Source organism: Lampetra planeri, chromosome 40, assembly GCF_965212315.1.
Source record: "Lampetra planeri chromosome 40, kcLamPlan1.2.h2, whole genome shotgun sequence".
Taxonomy (NCBI): domain Eukaryota; kingdom Metazoa; phylum Chordata; class Hyperoartia; order Petromyzontiformes; family Petromyzontidae; genus Lampetra; species Lampetra planeri.
The window spans coordinates 1,886,812-1,906,090 of record NC_136146.1 but is presented as its reverse complement, the minus strand read 5'-3'; the positions used below and the strand labels follow the sequence as shown (position 1 = coordinate 1,906,090).

General features: G+C 43.6%; 1 protein-coding gene across 1 annotated transcript in view; it reads left to right on the top strand.

Moving 5' to 3' along the window:
* Positions 1-19,279, top strand: part of LOC144731717 (contactin-4-like) — a 151,097-nt gene that overhangs the window by 77,684 nt on the left and 54,134 nt on the right. The window contains exons 6-10 of the mRNA XM_078612904.1: positions 1,102-1,305; positions 3,964-4,066; positions 7,211-7,392; positions 15,555-15,691; positions 18,769-18,901. Of these exons, the coding sequence (XP_078469030.1) occupies positions 1,102-1,305; positions 3,964-4,066; positions 7,211-7,392; positions 15,555-15,691; positions 18,769-18,901 (759 nt within the window). The remainder of the gene's footprint in view (positions 1-1,101; positions 1,306-3,963; positions 4,067-7,210; positions 7,393-15,554; positions 15,692-18,768; positions 18,902-19,279) is intronic.

The following is a 19,279-nucleotide window of genomic DNA, read 5'->3' as shown; positions in this document are numbered from 1 at the left end:
ATGTAGATATTCACATTTATTTAATATTTTTCTTCTGCAGTTTTTATTGAAAATGCAATATCTGATATCTCAAAAACCTGATGTGATAGACAAAAACAGATGCCAGATTTGGAATCAGCACCCCAAAATTACCTTAAAACCGTTGGAATACCTTATGCCAGAAAAAGTGTGTTGACCAGTGTAATTATAACCCTCCCAGTTTACAGCTGTTTTTCAATCCATGTCTGTCTGTCTGTATGTTGCACTTCTTTAGCATCGTATATCTCCAAACGCGCTAACCGGAGGTGCCTGTGGAGGCCAACAAATAAACACAAAAAGCAGATCTCAAGAGACGAGTTGTCCATCTAGAAGGAGTTCCCCGTACTTTGTCAATTGTGGGGGGAGGTAAACTGACCATTCGTTACCATTCTGGTCCGTGTGGATTGGTGAAGGAGCGGTCCAAGACGAATTTGAATGTCGCTCGACGGTGATATTAGCCTCGGCCAGGAATCAAACTCAGGGACTCAGGTCAACAGCGCAATGCGCCAATCACTGCGACACTGCTCTACACCCACCCCCCAAAACCACATTTAATATTTTATATGATTAATAATAAATTGTGTTCATGCACATCTGTCAAAGAAGGACAGCTTATGATTAGACGGAGATGTTTATGAGAGTGGAAGCCAACGTACAGTATTGTCAAAATAGTCGGTCGCCATGTTCAATCCACTGCTGGATGAAGGCCTCCCCACATCGTCGCCATCCCTGTGCGTGAGCTGATCGCATTGCTCCCACTCTATGACGGTTGTCATCTCACGTGCATTGCCCTCTTTTGAAACTATTCAAACATCAAACTATTTTTTTTCATTTTACTATGAAAGGAGCTACACGTGTCGCACCTTTTCAGTAGCGACCTGGCCACCATTGGCAACTCAAGGAAGTGGCTTATCACGTGTAAATTTAGTGCAGCCAAATGCTCTAAACGCGTGTTGTTTCTAAATGTGGCGGGGGAAAACTCCCTTCCCTCGTCTACCACGCCGCCGATTTGCACGGTTGGTTATGTAAAGTGCGAAAGAAGTTCAACACACACACACACTGCCGCCGCCGGTGTTTTTCCAGAGCTCGCTTTCGACTGGGTATTCAACGACTTCCCAATCACCGTGCAGTCAGACGGACGCCGCTTCGTGTCGCAGGCCACGGGGAACCTGTACATCGCCAAGGTGGAGAACTCGGACGTGGGCAGCTACACGTGCGCCGTGACCAACACGGTGACGAGCACGCGAGCGCTGAGCCCCGCCACACCGCTCGTCCTGAAGTCCGGCGGTGAGTGAGGGCGACCCACGGAGCGCAACTTAACAGTTAAAACTTTAACTTCTTCTTCTTGGTTCTTTCGGTAAAGTCACGTAGAATGGAAATAATAAAATAATAAAAATAAAACTAGAACATAATAAAATAATTATTTTAGTATTTTTATTAAAATAATAAAATAATAAAAATACAACTAAAGCATACTAAAATAATTATTTTATTATGTTCTAGTTTTATTTTTATTATTTTATTGTTTTTTTTATTTCCATTCTACGTGACTTTACCGAAAGAACCAAGAAGATGAATCCCTGCAGTCACGAAAGCTTTAAATCGAAATTTACTTTTACTTCTCTTTGATTTTTTTTTTCGCGAAGGTAAGGCCCTCCGAGCTATGTAGGTTTTTTTTGTTCAGAAGCTACCTGGCCACGTGTGATAGCTCTCGAGTGAGGGGATTATCATCACGCGGGACTATTTGGCGGCCAAATACTCTGAATGCACATTGATTCTAAATGTGGAGGGAAAAGGCGGAGGACCCGGAGAAAAGTCCAGGTGACTATGGGGAGAGAGAGACATGCAAATTCCAAATATACAGGCGTCAGAGTCGGAATTGAACCCATTGCCTCCTGTATACCGGCGAGGTAGTTAACATCTCGCCACCGCAACGAAACGGCACTCATTCCTGCTCTGGGTGTCCGCCACTGTTATTTAGTGTTCGTATTGTGACACACGTTTACCCAGGAAAGCATCCACTGATTCTCAAGATTATATGTTCAGGAGGGCCCTGCTGTTTGAGATGTTTGGCCAGAGTACTCGGAGAAAACCCACGCGCACGAGGGGAAAACATTCAACACTGCTTTCTCCTGACCGCCTCGCAGGCCCAAGCCTGCAATAGCTTTTGAAGCCCCATGGATCACGCATTCCAAGTATTAAGCAGGATCTAACCTGCTCAGCTTTTATAACATCAGGTGCATTTTTTAGGAGAGTTGTTCATGTTTTCTTTCTTTTTTTCATTGAGCAACGTTGTTGCCTGTAACCCCATTTGAGTTGTTTTCAGGTAACCTTTTGGCTTTGGGATGTTTTTTTCCCAATACCAGTCACATTGAATGTTACTTTTTAGCTATGGAAGCGGACGACCCGGGGGGGTGGGGGGTGGGACGGGGGGGACATACAAACTCCACGCAGAAAGGCACCCGATTCGAGAATTGAACCCGGAAGCTTCTGGCTGCGAGGCAAAAGTGGTACCACTGTACCACGCTGCCGCGCAATCTGGGTCTCAAAAACACACGCACGGACCGGAAAAAAAAGCAAAAAGCAACGCGGTGCTAATCTACATTTCCTGCATTGAGCCCATGGTGGAAATTCCACATTCCTATGGCAGGATCAGTCATTTTTATTGACACCCAAAAATTTTAAGGACTGAGATGGCCCCTGATTATGGTTGTGTGTCGATCGCTGTAACCACCATGTAACCTGAAAGGCTCTTAAACATGAAATCAGTGACTAATGTCGGAAGCGATAGAAAGGCAATGCCTTGTAATGCAGCCCACTGCGTGCCTGTCCACTTGGCCCTTTGGAAGGCGGGGCGGGTGGACCACGCAGACCGCGATTGTGAGAGACCTCCACCCCCCCCCCTCCCCCCCACAGAGTCGCAAGGCGCCTGTATGAGGCAGTACAGCAAGTATGTTTAAATCGCCTGCAGAGGTTGTTATTTCGGCACTGTGGTGTCCGCCTGCATTCCAGAATAAACGATGACAACGCGGCCAAGCGTGCCACAGAGTGCCCTCGTGAAAAAATGGTGATGATAATTTGTTAACATTTCCTGGCAAAAATAAAATAATAATGATTGAACTACAGGAAATGAGAATTGTTTTTTAATGGGTACACCTGACATACTTTGCCCTCCGTGCAAAATATACAATTTGTAGGCATGTATTATTGACAATTGCTTCGTGACAGCTTGTACCATTTGTGGCAACTCTCACCAGGCCATCAGCATGGCTTCAAGATGAATAAAATCCCTTTTTGTCTTGACTGAAGCTTGCATCTTCCATAATTCAAATTTTTACAACAAAAAATCCCTCCTCACTAACCTCACCACCTTCTGTCTGTGTGCATGTGTGTACTAACCAAACATCTGCTGACCTGCATATAGCACTGCAAATATTGATTACTGAAAAGAGAAATGAGATAACGCATAAGACATACTGCAGGGACATCCTTTAGGTCAGTGGCGATGCAAGGCAGCGAGGGTATATATATTTTTTCCACGTCGCAATAATTACACGAAAGTCTCAGGTGGGATTTTTGTTGTTGTTGTAGCAAGAAACATCAAATGCAACGAAACAGGATTTATCCACAACTCTGGCTGTCGCCTGATGATGCTAGTTGCAATTACTGGCGAAACGTCGTACTCAAATTGTAAATGTTGTGTGTTTACTCTCCAACACACCAGTGTGCTATACTAGTAACGAATTGGCATGTTTTATTTACGTGACAAACCCCTTACTAATTGACTGTGTGTCGGGCGGTGGCGGGTTGAACGACACCATTATATTTACGCGATCTAATCCAAAAACCTCTACTGTGGATATGATTGGTCGCGAAAGCCTGCCGCCACAACGTGTTAAACTGCAACGCTTCGTTCTTAGCGACCTGGGCCGCTGTTCTCCGCAGGAATCATGGGTGAGTATGAGCCACGGATCGAGGTCAGCTTCCCTTCGAAGACGCACGTCTTGAGAGGGGACATGGCTCGCCTGGAATGTTTCGCCCTCGGAAAGTAAGTCGGTTTGGCAGGTGATTTCATTTGCATGAAAACTCTGCGGCGCTGACGTCAAACCGAACGTTTAAAGGCGCAGCCCTGCAATTTCTTGCCTCGTGCCACCGCTGGTGGAAGTGCCTTCAACTAGAGGGCGCTCTAGAGTCCCGCTCAGAGGGTATTTGGCCTACTCTTCCACACTGGAAAACGCGTTGGAAGCGGTAGGTTGGATTACCCAGACTTTATCCCATGCGCGACCTGCCGACGGTCTAACCGCGGAAAACCCATTCATATCAATCTTAATTTGGAGCTTTCGTGACTGCAGGAATTATTCTTTGGTTCTTTCGGTTAAGTCACGTCTAAAAATAATGCCTGATGATGATTGCTTGTGTTGCAATCGAAACGTCGCTATTATTCCCATTCATATCATTGTATTCGGGTATGAAGACTCTTTGCACCATAGTTTCAACTTCTGTGCTGGGCAGAATGAATCAGCCACGGGTTGTAGAGTGAAATTGCTCTGCTCTGATCTCACGCGGTGGGCACTGTGGGGCAGATCTTTAAAGGCACCTCCATTCGTGCTGCAGCACAAGGAAGCAACACGTGGAAAATGTGATGCATTTATCATCACTTCTGGGTGGCTCCTTTTTTAATTCTTAAAACAAGTTACGAAAATAAGAAACAACCGCTTTGCGGACGATAGACCTTTGGACAGATCAGTCCAGGATGCGGACATTTCAAGGATAGGATTATCAGGTTATCGAGATATACGTAAGAAGAGTTCGCTGTGCTGTAATATTCAGTATACCATGGTGTATCAGGGTGGTTGTTCAAGTCACAAAAGCTGTGAAGAAACACCACCAATCAACGTAGAGTTCATCGTCTTGGTTCTTTCGGTAAAGTCACGTAGAAGGGAAGTAATACAATAATAAAACGTAATAAAATAATATAATTCTCACGACGTTTCGGCCACAATGCAAGCAGCCGTAAGAACCAAGAAGATGAATCCCTGCAGTCACGAAAGCTTTAAATCGAAACGTAGAGTTCAGTGAACGTTATCGATTTTCCCGCAAATATGATAAATAATTTGCACATTGAACGGGTAACACAAGCGCACACAAGAGTCGCGCGACAGCAAATACATTGCAACACGCAATACGATTTACTTTCAAGAGGTGTTAAATTATCTGTTTGGCTGGGGTATCGGTGGAGAAGAGGAGATTCGCCCCCCGCCCCCACCCCCTTCGCATCATTCAACATATTGGCACGATTCGAGGTCATGATACGATTTGCTAATCAATTGTTATTTGTTTTGTACCATCGTTGTGGTTCAGTTAGGATCTATAAAGGCTGCAGGGGTAATGGGTGGCAGTGCTGGCCCACTGGGGGCCCAAAGGAGAACTGAATTTGACCCCTCGTCCCCACCCCTAAGAAATACTGACACGAATTCAAGATAGGGATGAGTAATTGCCTTTTTCCCTGTTCATTAGATCTTCAAATTTATGAGGATTTTTAATTGGAGCTGATATTTGGTTCACCGATATGGGTTTTTTTTTCTCTCTCTCTCTCTCTTTCTTTTGAATCTCGGGGTCCCTTGAGCTGCTTGGGGGGGGGGGACCCTGAGCCTCGGCTTAACTTTGCGAACGCCACCAACGCCACCTCTGCCGCAGGACTTGGCAGGAATTAATGACGTGTGTCAAATGTGAGCGGGGAGCAATCGATTCTCATGCAAACGCGAGCGCGAGAATGCATTTATGGTTCAATGAATTGATGTGTCATTACATGCCTGCTACGGGACTGTGTACGCTTCGTATAATTAGCACGTGAGAAAAAATATATATGCTGCATATTGCACCCATGCAACGTGACGTAATTCCGCGTACGAGTCGTGCCCAAAATATATTTTTGACAGCTCAACTATGGCATAGGGTTCAAATGTTTGCATGATTCTTATTCAGAGGACAAATGCCTGTGATTGTTATAGATACAGGGCAACTGTGTATACAGTACTGTCTTATAATTAGGAGTAGAACGATGCCTCAATTCATGGGTTAATATCAATGATCCTGCTGTTTTCACGAATTGATTATTTCCAATTGGTAGGTGTTGCATGGAATGGGTTCATGTGTCCCACACAGCCACGACAGGAACTGCCATTCACCACAATCGTGACAATGAATCGTGGCTATTTATGAAATCGCTAAATGGGTAAATCGCGCAATCAATACCTTATGGTGCTGGTTATTGTACACAATTCAAGGGCCAGAAGAGTGCTATGTAGTCTCAATACAAGCATGTTGTCCATAGGGGCCAATTTATCACATTCTATCCCTTCCCTCACATTAACAATTGCACATCAGGGGCCTTATTTTTAGCATCCCCAGGTTAGCTGATCACCAGAGTCGCTGCAGGTTTCTTCGTGAAGATATAAGAAGCATAATACGCAACAGTGCAAATAAATAAACAAACAAACCCGAAATTAGCTCATTATTCAAATTATTAAATTAACACAGCCGTGAGCTGTGAGTTTGACTGATCAGCAAGGATTTTAGACAACAGACACTTTCTATTATTAAAAATGCTAATTTACGGATTAATCATGCCAATTAATCAACAATGACAGTTCAATATTAATCCCGACACAAATCCTGAAAGGTTTGCATGGCTTTCACCATTGACGACGGTCTTGTAATCGGAATTTAAAATGTACATTGCGTGGTGTGCAAGGGATATCTGGCGAGGTGGAAATATGCTAACAACCATTGGGCTACGGGTTCACACAACCTATCAATAACCCTCCAGAGCCATTAAACTAAGCGTCACTTTGCTGGTGATATAATAATGGATAGAATTGCTCTGAAAATGTGAATATTGGAATGTCTACCGCTAACTCGCCAACCAAAACTTGATTCCAGCAGGGAGAAACGTTTTTTTCCCCTCCACAAATAATTACGCCAAAACGATAACACGATTGAGTTAGCTTTTCATTGTGAGTGCACACGCACGCGAGCCCAAGTTGTCTGGCTTCGAACAAATTAAAGCAGTGAGCGGTACAAGCCGGAAAAAAAACAAGTTTGCCGTGGCTTGAGTTACAGTGATGAATCGAGCGCAACTGTGGCGTTTCCGTGGCCTTAAGGTAAAGCGTCGTCCTTATTTCATCCCCAGCCCCGTTCCCCGGATATCCTGGAGAAAGATTGATGGTGATCTACCCACCAAGGTCGTGCTGTCCAAGTCGAACGCTGTCCTTGAAATCCCGAACGTTCAACCAGAGGACACTGGCTCCTACGAGTGCAAGGCGGCGAATTCCGCTGGAAAAAACACGGCTCAAGGCAAGATAACCGTCTATGGTAAGGGATGCATCGACTGCTCTGCCGACGGTGCTGGATAGAAGATCGTTTGTTCGTGCTTCTTAAGAACCAGCGGGAGTGGAGGGGGTTATGGTCGTGGTGGGGGTAGGAGCGTTTGTCGCGCAGAACAGCCCACGGCGCGGGACGACGATCACGGCACCACGGTCGTTCCTCACGGTCGTGCTTACGGACAGCGGGCACTGGGGAGAAAATAAGTGTGTGCTGCGAATCCGAATGGTGGGAGCGACAAGAAAATACACAACACGATGCTCGCGCTGTAAAAAAAAAAAAAATTTTGACGAATAAGTACAACTGCACGCTCTTGTCAGTCGGGGATAATAATCGGGGCAATTATTTAAATGTTAGTAAAATACAAAGTTAACTTACTAAGGGTAAAGCAACGACATATCACAAACCACTGTCACATACATTTTATTTTAGATTTTGTCCACAACAGCCATATACTAAAATGCAAATCCACACGATGTCAATGCTATGATTCCTATTCCATGCCTTTCTAGGTGCACGGTGCATGTAATGGCAATTCACAATAATTTATAGTCCATTGGAAAATCCACTGCTGGATGAATGCTTCCCTGTGTATTTCGCTCCCTGCCGTTATTTGACCATACTTCACCACGCTAGCTCATGCAAGTTTGGTGAATGGGGAGGTCCCAGTATTGATTCAGATGTCACTCACCGCCGATGTTAGCCACGGCTCGAAAATTGAGCTCAGGTCGCCAGGTTCATGTTGTGGTGCGCGAACCACTGGGCGCCACCGCTCTGCCGGATGGTGCCAAGCTAAAAGCCAAACGCCTCCACAGGGCACTTAATGGGGAAACGTTCTTTGGGGGGGGGGGGGGGGTGGATTAATTCAGTTGGTCAAGCGTGGCTCACAAACACACAAAAAAATAATAGAAAGAAACTTCCAGAGAGCCGAAGGCATTTTCATAATCCCAAATGATTCCGTGTCAATTTGTCGCATCAATGATGTCGCAAATTCTGCCATCGGGAACTCGCGTAGGGAATTGAGTCTGTTGGGCCGCGCTGCCAGGGCCCAGGCAATTTGCCAATGGCTGCACGGCGGGGATGCGGCAGGCTTGATGTTCACGTTGACGGGACGGCAGAGCAAACGCGACGGTTACCTGTCTCAAGAAGAGGAAGAAGAGAAAGAAGAGAAATAATCAACTTACGACGTTCTATAATTTTTCATTTTAAAATGCATTGTCTATAGCAACAACTGAAAAAAAAATTCTGCAGTTCACTATCTGTCAAGGACTTTAGTGGTATATTTCATGATAAAATTAAAAGTGTAAGGAATTTCTAATAAAGTACCATTCCACAAAATCCGTATTGGGCACACGTTCTTATTATGTTCAGTATCTTAACCGTAATGTTATATTATTTTACGTTCTTATTTCGAATGAAACATCCGAAAAACAGAGAATATACTCTTTCAAGGACGTCAGGGAATTGCTGCAGATATTTAGGATGTTAAGATTCGCAGGGCTCTCATGAGAAAGGAAAGCGGAGGGGCCGTGCATTGGGAATGTCCACGGATGAAAATTTCGCCCAACGTTAATCGTAGGTGATTTCATACCTTAGGGCGTGCAACACGTGGAAGGGAAGCGTACGGAAAATGAAAAGCAATTTAGCGATGACATATAACGATGGAAGTGCACAAGTGCTGGATTTAATTTGTCAAGTCTCTCGGTGTGGGCACTCAGCGTGAGCTGGACGATACAATGACAGTGTCAGCACAAACTCCAGCCTGCCATCTGCATGCAAGTGCATTTGTAATTAGGACAAAGATCATGTTTTTAGCGCTTGGAAGTTAACATGCCTGAATCAACGTTCATAACGAGTAGCATGTCTCTGCAATCTAAAACTCGAAGTTATTTTCGGAGCGTGTATGTTCATGTTCAAGCGAGTTGTAGCAGTGACGCAGTGGTTAGAAATATGAACCCGGCGACCTGGGTTCAATTCCCAGCCGTGGCTAACGTTAGTAGGGAGTGACATCTACACCATTGTTGGGTCATCACATTTCATCAATCCACGCTAACCAGACCGTAATTAAGTCCGAAGACCGATCACACGCAGTCATCTCTTTGGAATAACAAGTGTGGTGAAGTATGGTCAAACAATCCCCATAACTGGTTTTGCATGTGGAGACTTTCATCGAGTGGTGAATTGATGAAGGGCTGCACGTTATTATTTTCTTTACATGTTGTCAGTATATATGTTTACGCACATGGAAAGTTGTATCCTTTAAATATTCCAGCAACTGAATATTCACATTCGCCATCAGTAAAGCACGTATACTGTGTTGCAAGTGCACAGGGCATCTAAAAGAAGCATGAATACAAAGTAGTAAAACATAATTAGAAAGATGACACACACGTGTGACCTTTGTTAACAAATTGCTTTTACACGTCATAATCCCATGCCAACATTATGATTGTACAATAAAAATAACAATGATGAATTTGGTTGTTATCATTGAGCTGAGTCGCTTCAATCCACTAATGGGTATTGGACCTGTTCAGCAGGAGTTCAGCTCGCACTCTTTTGACTTGACAGGTTAATTAATTTATCGCAGCTTCAGATAATAGCCCTTTCATACGTGTGCCTATTTAGCATTCTTGCGAGGGTCCTGATTTTTTGTTTAACCGTTCCAATTAAAAGAATCGTGTGCTAAATTGATCAAATCACGTTGCACGCGCGATGCGTTTGGTTGATAATAATGCCACGTCTGCGATGCGACAAAGAATGAAGGGGCAATGAAGACAGTTGCAGTGTAGTGATTAGGGCAGAGGAAAGCTGACGACTTGAGCGGGATCCAGAGGGCTTTGCTGGGACTTGTTAAGAGAGACAGCAGTGCCTTTAATCCACCGTCATTAAAATGAAATGGCCAAGCGTGCTTTGGCAGGCAATCCTCTTTATATTAGTTAGACATATGCAAGAGCAATTCTTTGATTCCTGACCCAAGGCAACTCACTTAATGGTCGGGCAAATTGGCGGATAGATCAAGGGCTGTGCACCCTAAATGGAGATGGCAGTCGATATTTGCTAACATAGTGTGTTAATCGTGAGGATATTTCTCAGGCTAAAACAAAAGCTGACCGCTAATGTTCAGATTACATTGTTCCCTGCTATGGCGTGAAATGTTAATGTTAGAATACATTTACTTTCATATCTTCTGAAGATAAAACAAAAACCCCCAACAATAATAAATCAGCACGTGGGCAATCTGGTATATCCCGAATTACTTTTTCAAGGTATGGCAGATGTTAAACAAAAAAAATTCTGCATCATCGTCATCATCATCATCGGTAGCCATTGTCAATCTTCTGCTGGATGAAAGCCTCCCAAAACTGCCACCATCGCCAATGATCCTAAGACGTAATGATCCACTAAACACCGACACATTTTCTGATTTGCATGCGCAATCGTGCGTGGTTCACGTATACTATTTATGAATACCAATAAATAATTATTTGCAGTCCATTTGTCAATCCACTGCTGGATGAAGGGCTCCCCCACTCTATATATCAACGGTTGGGGTTGTTTGACCGAACATCGCCATGTTGGTCATTGTGAGTGACTCGAGAGAGGAGGCTGGGGGGGGGTTGCTCAGGATCGCTTCAGATATTTCTCACAATGATGCGACTCATGGGTGAGAATCAAACTCAGGTCGTTGGGTTTATCGCAGATTTGCGTTCAACATATTGTGCCAGGGCTCCCACTCAATCCATATTTAATTGATAGTTTTTTGTTAGTAAAATCAGTCTGCTTTTACCGGGTTCATAGCACAGTATATTAGACATTGCACCACCGCTCCCATTGCATATATATGTAAACAAAAATTTAACAAAACATATTTAAAAGCGAATTTCACTTTAATCTTTCTGACACACGTTATTGAATGCCATATGTCGTTATATTTACGCGCCTTTGTGCGTCCTTCCGTTCACCTGGCTGATAGTATCCCCGTGAAACTTTACATGAATCAAATTTATAATGAAAAATGGAACTGCATCGACTTCACGGTGGGATTGAATGCAAAGTAATGAGCATGCGGCACGAGTCACCTTTCCGCGCGTTTCCAATGCGGCTCAGATACATTTTGCGAGGTGGTTCTGGCAACCGGCCCCAGTGGGAGAGCGAGCAGCTCACAAATGGACAAGGGGGGAGAGGTGGGGGAGAGGGGTGGGGGGGACAAGTTCAAATTCTGGTCGGTGGTTGATAAAATTTGTACCAATTTGTGTGGGGCTGTGACGTATCCAAGGGTAGGGGAGTGGGGTGTGATTGGGGTCATCACCCTCCCTCCTCACCCCTTCAAGACCCCGAATAGAAGAAATATATTTAGATATTTGTTCAATCAATCAACAGTCCTATTTAAAAAAAAAGATGGAACTTTGGATCCGCCTCTGTGTGGTGAAGTCAACATTTTATTTCATCTTGGAAAGACTTGCCCCTGCCGGAGGCACGTGGAGTTTCTTCCCTCCGGCTCAGAGTTGTAAACAGCATCACTTTGACTTTTGAAAATTGTTGTAACTCGTGCTGTGTAATACGCCGTCACATTGATCTTGCTGACACAGACGTAATAAACCTCACGGTGTCATGACTACATGCGTCACAATAAATGGGACACCCAGTGGCGCTGCGACTGATAAGCACCGACCGAACACGAGCATGAGAATGCCAGCAAGCTAGTGCAAAGACAAAGATCCCCCACGTGGTCTGTGACTAGACTGTTGGTGCAAGTGCTGTTAGTGAGCATTTATGAAGGCCGGCACGGCACACGAGGGGGTGGGTGGCCAGCACCACGCCCGGCCCCCTTCGTCTCCCTAGTGGCGATGTTTACACACCTCACCATGTACTCATTTAAGGCTGAGTCGACCTAGGGGAGGCCCAGGACCGGTTCAGACAATCGTTAATAGTGTTGGCCGTGAGCGGGACTCAAACTCGGGTCGCCAGGTTTGCAGCGCAGCGCGTTAACCGCAACACTGAACGCTAGTGCAGTGCTCACAAGCAATGGACTTTACACACTGACCACGTATTGTGATTTTTGCCCAACTGAGTTCATGTGACAATCGATCCCAAGTGCTCTTTGTCAACATAAAAGGAGGTCCCATTGGAGGCCACTACTTTGATTTTTCACACCCATCATTGCAGGATTCTTCAACATTCATGGTGTTAAATTGTAACTGCAGCAAAAGCTATGGTAGAGATGTAGCCATGCGTCCATTGGGTTAAGCCAAGGTGAGCGTGACATTGGTTGCAGGTGGGTGTTTCGTGATGGCTTGCTATCGGGGCCGCCTATGGATTAGCATGTGGCGTGGCACGAAAGAGTACGCTCATAATTCCCCAAAAATGCCACGCTGCCAAAGCAAAATGAAGACTGATTGCCACGTGATATTTACATTTGCTTGAATAACAATGCAAAAATACGATAAATAGAGCAGTGTGCATTGTCATGTTTAAATTTAACTTCAAAAACAAAAGGACTAGAATTCAATACAAATGAACTGCAATACAAGCTGATGATATGTAACACATCTAAAAAAGGAACTAACCTAATTAAAATATTAAAAAAATGTACCAGCTGAGGCCCACTCAATTATATACTGTAGCTCTTTTTCAGAAGCGACCTATCACAAATGATAGCCCAACGAAGTTATCATGTGGGAATTTACCCCGGCCAAATACTATAAACGCATATTGATTCTAAATGTGAAGGTAAAAACAGGGAGGACCCGGAGAAATATCCACGCGACCACAGGGAGAACACGCCAACTCAAAATATACAGACGTCAGTGTCGGGTTCGAATCCACGACCTTCTGTACACCAGGCGAGGTAGTTGACATCCCACGAATAACAATTTATTCATGAACAACTACGGTCGGGTGGTCCAGTGGTAAAGTGAGCGGCTCATAACCCTAGAAAGTTGTGAATTAAAATCCTGGTTTGGGCTGAGTCCGCCCATCATGCCTCTGGGGCCCATAAAATCAGTACCAAAGAGTGAGGAAATCAATAGTCAGTTTAACACGTAGGCTTTCGCGACCAATATCATCCATAAGAGGTTTTTGGGTTAGATCGCGCAAATATATAAATGTGTCGTTAAAAACCGCCACCACCCGACACAGCCAAGCCAACACACCGGTGTGCTGTACTAGTGACGAATTGGCACGTTCTGTTTACGTGCCAACCCTTACTAGTTGGCTGTGTCGGGTGGTGGCAGGTTTTAACGACACATTTACCTATTTACGCGATCTAACCCCCAAAAAACACTCTTATGAAATCAATAGTATTTGTACTATGGCTAGACTCGAGTCCACCATAGGAAGATGGAATTTCCACCACGAGCTTAGCACTGCAATTGGGGGATGTTCCTGCCTCAGTGCTCATTTGAGCAGGAAATCATTTTGACTTTTTGACAAACACCACTGGAAGGATTTCGCATGCTCCACATCTCTATAGCCGAAGCAATGTTACAATTTCGATTTAAAGCTTTCGTGACTGCAGGGATTCATTCAGACACTGTCTTTCCGACAGACCTGTTCTTCACCTGAGGACGGCTGCTTGCGTTGTGGCCGAAACGTCGTGAGAATTATTTTATTATGTTTCATTTTCATTATTTTAGTATTTCCCTTCTACGTGACTTTACCGAAATAACCAAGAAAATGTTACAATTTGTTGCATTAATTTTTGCTTTGTCAAATTAGGCAGGAAGAGCTTGAAAAAAATAATCATAGTTTAGTTGAATGATGTTAGTAAACTATTTGAGAAAAATCCTTCATGACAGTCACCCTGGGATGCCAATATAGCCTTGCCAAGGCATTAGTTCTCACAACTGCTCAGCTGTTGTTTGACGTTATTCCCTGGCAAAGTGAAACGTTTCCCATTGTTTTAAATATATTTAACTCACTACACGTTTGAATAATGTTTTTTTGGTAAAGAGTTGTATTGAATTTTTCTCGAAATATTTCGCTAACAGCCTCAATTATCTTCCTTTGCGTAAATGCTATTGAAGTATTTCTATTCACGTTAACACATTTACCTCGAACCTTTCTTTCCTTAAATAACAAATAAAGGTATTTGTATTCTCAAAATTCGTTCAGACAACACCTCTGCGAGACGGACGCAAAAGTGACTATTATATTTAATCATTTTCTGAAAAAAATTGGACAATGCTCTTAGACATTCACCGCACTGAACAACGTACGCTAACGTTACAGCGCGTTATTACATTTTGTGGAAAAGAAAGGCGAGTTAATAGCACATTGTGCATAATCATATTCATGACTGCAGCTAAAATCAGTCATAGAATTGTATTAAGTGATAAAAATGTGTCGTCGGAATTGAAACCGCGAAACTTCAGATTGTGTTAACATTTGTGTTAGCAAAAAAGTATTCACAGTATGCCATATATAGCGTGTGTATATATATTTCTACGAATTTTCAATTCAAACTTTTATTTTAACATTTGAATCGGTGCTTCTTTAAAGTCAATGTATCATCACATGACATTTTGAAGTGACAGAATTTCAATTATAATGTATAGAAGATCGCAAAGCACGGAAACATTTCCACAGAAAATATTTGTTTTCTATTACAAGGATAACCAATGTGAATATTAATATTAATGTATTTCTTTCATGACACAAGCACCCACTTGTACACAAGGTATAATATCATGTTGCTCCAACGTATAACGTTCTATAATTATTCATGTGAACATGCCTTGTCTATAACAACAACTGTAATTAGATTTTCTGCAGTTCACTATCTGTCAAGGACTTTAATTGAATAATGTGGCACATTTATGTCCAAAATAAAAAGTGTAAAGAATATATATTACGAAGTTCCATTCCACAAAATCCGCATTGGACACAGGTTCGTGATATGTTCAGTATCGTAACCGTAATACGTTATACAAGCTGACATTCTTATTTCCAATGAAACATCCGCAAAACTGTCCTTCTGCTTCTATTTCAGTCATACTGCGAGCGTTATGGCTCATGCCAATATCACCACCACCATCATCACTATCACCACCACCACGACAATCATCACCACCATCATCGCCATGGTCATTATCAGTGCGGTGTTCATTAAAAGCGCTGGTCTCAAGTGTTTTCATGTTTTATTCCACCAGCTCCTCCACAATGGCTTGAGCCAATTAGTGATGTGGAGCAAGGCCTGGGAGACACACTGCAGTGGGAATGCAAGGCCACAGGCAAACCACAGCCTGCATACAAGTGGATGAAAGATGGGGTGCTTGTGGGCGCAGAGGTAAGCTTTTTTGCACTCTGTCTCCACGTGTAAATCATCAAACAGGCCTGTACATCATTAAGCAATTCAGTTGCGATCTACCGCTGCTTAAGTTATGATTTTTTAAATCCTTCTCTTTTTTTAACTCGTAAATTCTATCCATAACTCGGGCAACTGAATTAAAGTTGCCTATGACCAACTCTCGCCGCATGTCGCCCGGTGTGCACAGTAAGTGCACTGTGAACCACGGGTTATAGAACAAGTCTAATTATCCGACTGCATGCCAATAGCCCACGTATAGCAAGTGAAATGTGCTTTTTTTGTTTCTGGAAAAGTTATTTCAAATGAATTTCTTGAAATGACTTTCAAGTGAGCACTTCCCAAGTGGGAACGCTGTTGATAAGTTATAGGGAAATAAATGCCTTCAGAAGATGTGATATTTCTCTGAAATTTTATTTTTAAACGCGTATTTGTGGAGCGTGCAAGATTCAGTGATTGAAAAAAAGAAGGATTTGCTTTTCATGTTGTTTTCGCATGAGCGGCAGGGGTGGCTTTGCCTTTAACCGCTGAGGGTCACACTGTAAGGCAACTCAAAGTCTACTCACTCCATTAACCAGATGAAGTGTAACATTGGCAACAACAAAAAACGGCCCCCGTCTTTTTATCCTGTTAAAATAACACTCATCATGTTCTTCAGAAAAGTGGGCAACGTGATGTTTAATCATGCAACGGGTGAGAAGCCAACGTTCTTGGCAGGAAGCTTCACAATTAATCCCCTCTCAATCCGACGCTTGCTGGACTGGATGCAGGATAGAACTCAAATATTTTGCCAACAAAAAAACATAACCCTTCAAGTTGCCTCATCGTCGTCGTCGTCGTCGTCATGATCTTCCCCGATCCCATGAAGCAACAATCCACCTAGCACCTACACACGAGCCGATCTAATTGCTCCGTCTAAATTCTCGTCCACCGGCCGTCATCCCTGCTGGCTACGTATACTGCCAATTACACTTTCTGAAAAGTAAAAATCATATTCTAAACGTTGCGTACGTTTTCTATTCCGCGCGCTCTTCTCTACGCATCCCAGCGTAATCCCCAGTGCATCTCACCATGCTTCTTCACGAGATGAAACAACTCTTCTCTTCAGACACATTGATGTTTCGCTTTTCATCTTCAAGTTCAAATTTCCAAAAGATGTCACCGACTCGACTCTCTCATCCACCTCTTCATTTCATCATTGCTCTCTGTCCCCCTCCAATAACCACCCTGGGCATTGGTATTGCGCTGTGTTTTCCAGCTGAGTTCCTCTGGCAGATAGCATAGACTTGAGTGTATTTGGCAAATGTGTGTAATTGAAAATGTGATGCTTTGACCCGTTCAAATTACATCGGCTGTCATGTATAGAAGTCATATTGCAATGGATGTATCTAAATGCCTTGGGTACTGTGTTGGTAACTTTTTTTACCCATGATGCAGTTCTGCCCTCAAAGTTGATCTTTTTTATTGAAATCAACTTGTTTTTTACGTGTTTATTTGACATTAAATGTTTACTGATAGAATACTGCTCATATTTTCATATACATCTTTTCATTTGTTATCTTTTTCAATAATTTCTCGGATTTTTGCGTGTATTGCCCCACGTTTGAAAGTGCGGCCATTATTTCTGCCCCGTCTCCCTGATCTGAGGAAGGCTTATTGCCAAATCTATCAGCCTCTCATACACATTTCTGCTGTATGGCAGTGTTGTAGAAGTAAGAAAAAAGTTGCACATAGAAGAAGACCCGATGCAGGCAGCGATAGGAAGGAAATTGGAAGAAGACCTAAAAGAGAATGGCTTTACGATGGCATGAGAGATTGCTGCCAGAGAGATCTGAACTACTTGAGCATATAATGATACAAGACAGAGAAAAGTGGAAACAAATGACGAAATGTGCAGAGGACACCTACGGAATATCTGCCGATGAATCGTGATGATGGCAGTATTCATCACGAATGTAGAGTGTGTCAATCATTTTGATTATGCACATGAATAGACAACACTCATACTTGCTGTACTATATCATGCAAACACTTTACTGACATGCCGTAACATGTAAAGGCTTATTTTCTGAACACATCCATAGCGGGAATCGCGACTGTACTGGATGAAATAACAAGTAGCTTTGCAATGTCTATGCACACCACAGCCAATGCAATCCCACAACAGTTCACTCATGTTGGATTATTGCTCATGCAGTGGAGTGTGAATGCTGTTAACATGTCGTGGAAGAATTACAATGTGGTTGCAGCACTAATATTCATCTGTGATTCCTTTTTGGGTCTTACATTGCCGAGTCATATGCCACTGCGGTAGGCACCTCCAGGGCTGGATGCAGGCCACACCAGGACTTAAGCAAGGACAGCATTTTGAGCCTTTGTCCTGCCCATGCTGTGAGCAGAGCATGCCCCCTTGGCAACTGGCTGCAATACCCGTTCTTTAATAGGACCCGTGTGAACGGTTCGTGTCTAGCGCTGGGCTTATCGCCACAGCATGTAGTAGTGGAGGTCTGGAGCCAAGCCGTTGTGAGCACATGTTGAGGGCTGGGCTGAAGGCCATGGCATATGCATGTGTAATGGATGATGTAGGTCTTGGAGCCTGTGATGGTAGTAGTATGCAAGATGAGTCAATTTTATAAGAGGTTCGTTGGAGCTCAAATTCTGTACTTTTTTCATTTGTAAATTGGACTTTAAGAATATCTTCCAAATGAGCCGCAAGCCCAAAACATGTAGTTTCAATGCTAAAACTTCATAACAAATAGCAATGTAGGCAGGGCATGCTCTCTTTTAGCTTATATGGATATAAACAGCACAAGTAATGGAATGTGTTTCTGAATACAAACACTCTTCCTGGGTGCAAATCATCTCTTTCTGAAATCTGTGACACCTTGTTTTTTTTCGAAAAAAAAATAAGTGACCGAGCCGCTTGCCACAGCCATCTCAACGATCGCGTGACACTTTGCCAAATGGGTCGGCAATGTCGGATGCGTTGTGCGTGGACGATTACGACGTGACATAGCTCAAGTGTCGGACGCACTGCTGCTGCGTTGGCTTCTCTCCAGGGAAGGGTGCGCGTATTGGAAAGCGGCGATCTCATCGTCGGCAACGTGAAGCCGTCGGACAGAGGAATGTTCCAATGCATCGCAGAGAATAAACACGGACGCATCTACTCCAGCGCCGAACTAAGGGTCAAAGGTAACGCGTTTATTTATTTTTACCCGCTTCTAAGGCAGACCGGCCATCAATTTCAACCTGTAATTGTTACAAATTCCACGCAGCCAGCGAATGTGTTTTCGATACGTAATGAAGTGTCTTGACGGCGAGAGGATAATAAAAAAATGAATTCGAATGCAAGCGTCAGCTGTGAAGAAAGCAATGTTGGTAATCAATGCTGCGCGGGTCAACGATGATAACCGTTAGCCCTGATAAAATGTGCACGGCATGCAGTTCATCCTGTGCACACATTCATACGCTTTAGGGAAACCACGTTTTTGTATTAATGTCATCGGATGCATTACGTTGGCACCTAAAATCATGCCAAATTTATCCCCCCCCCCCCAAAACAAAAAAATA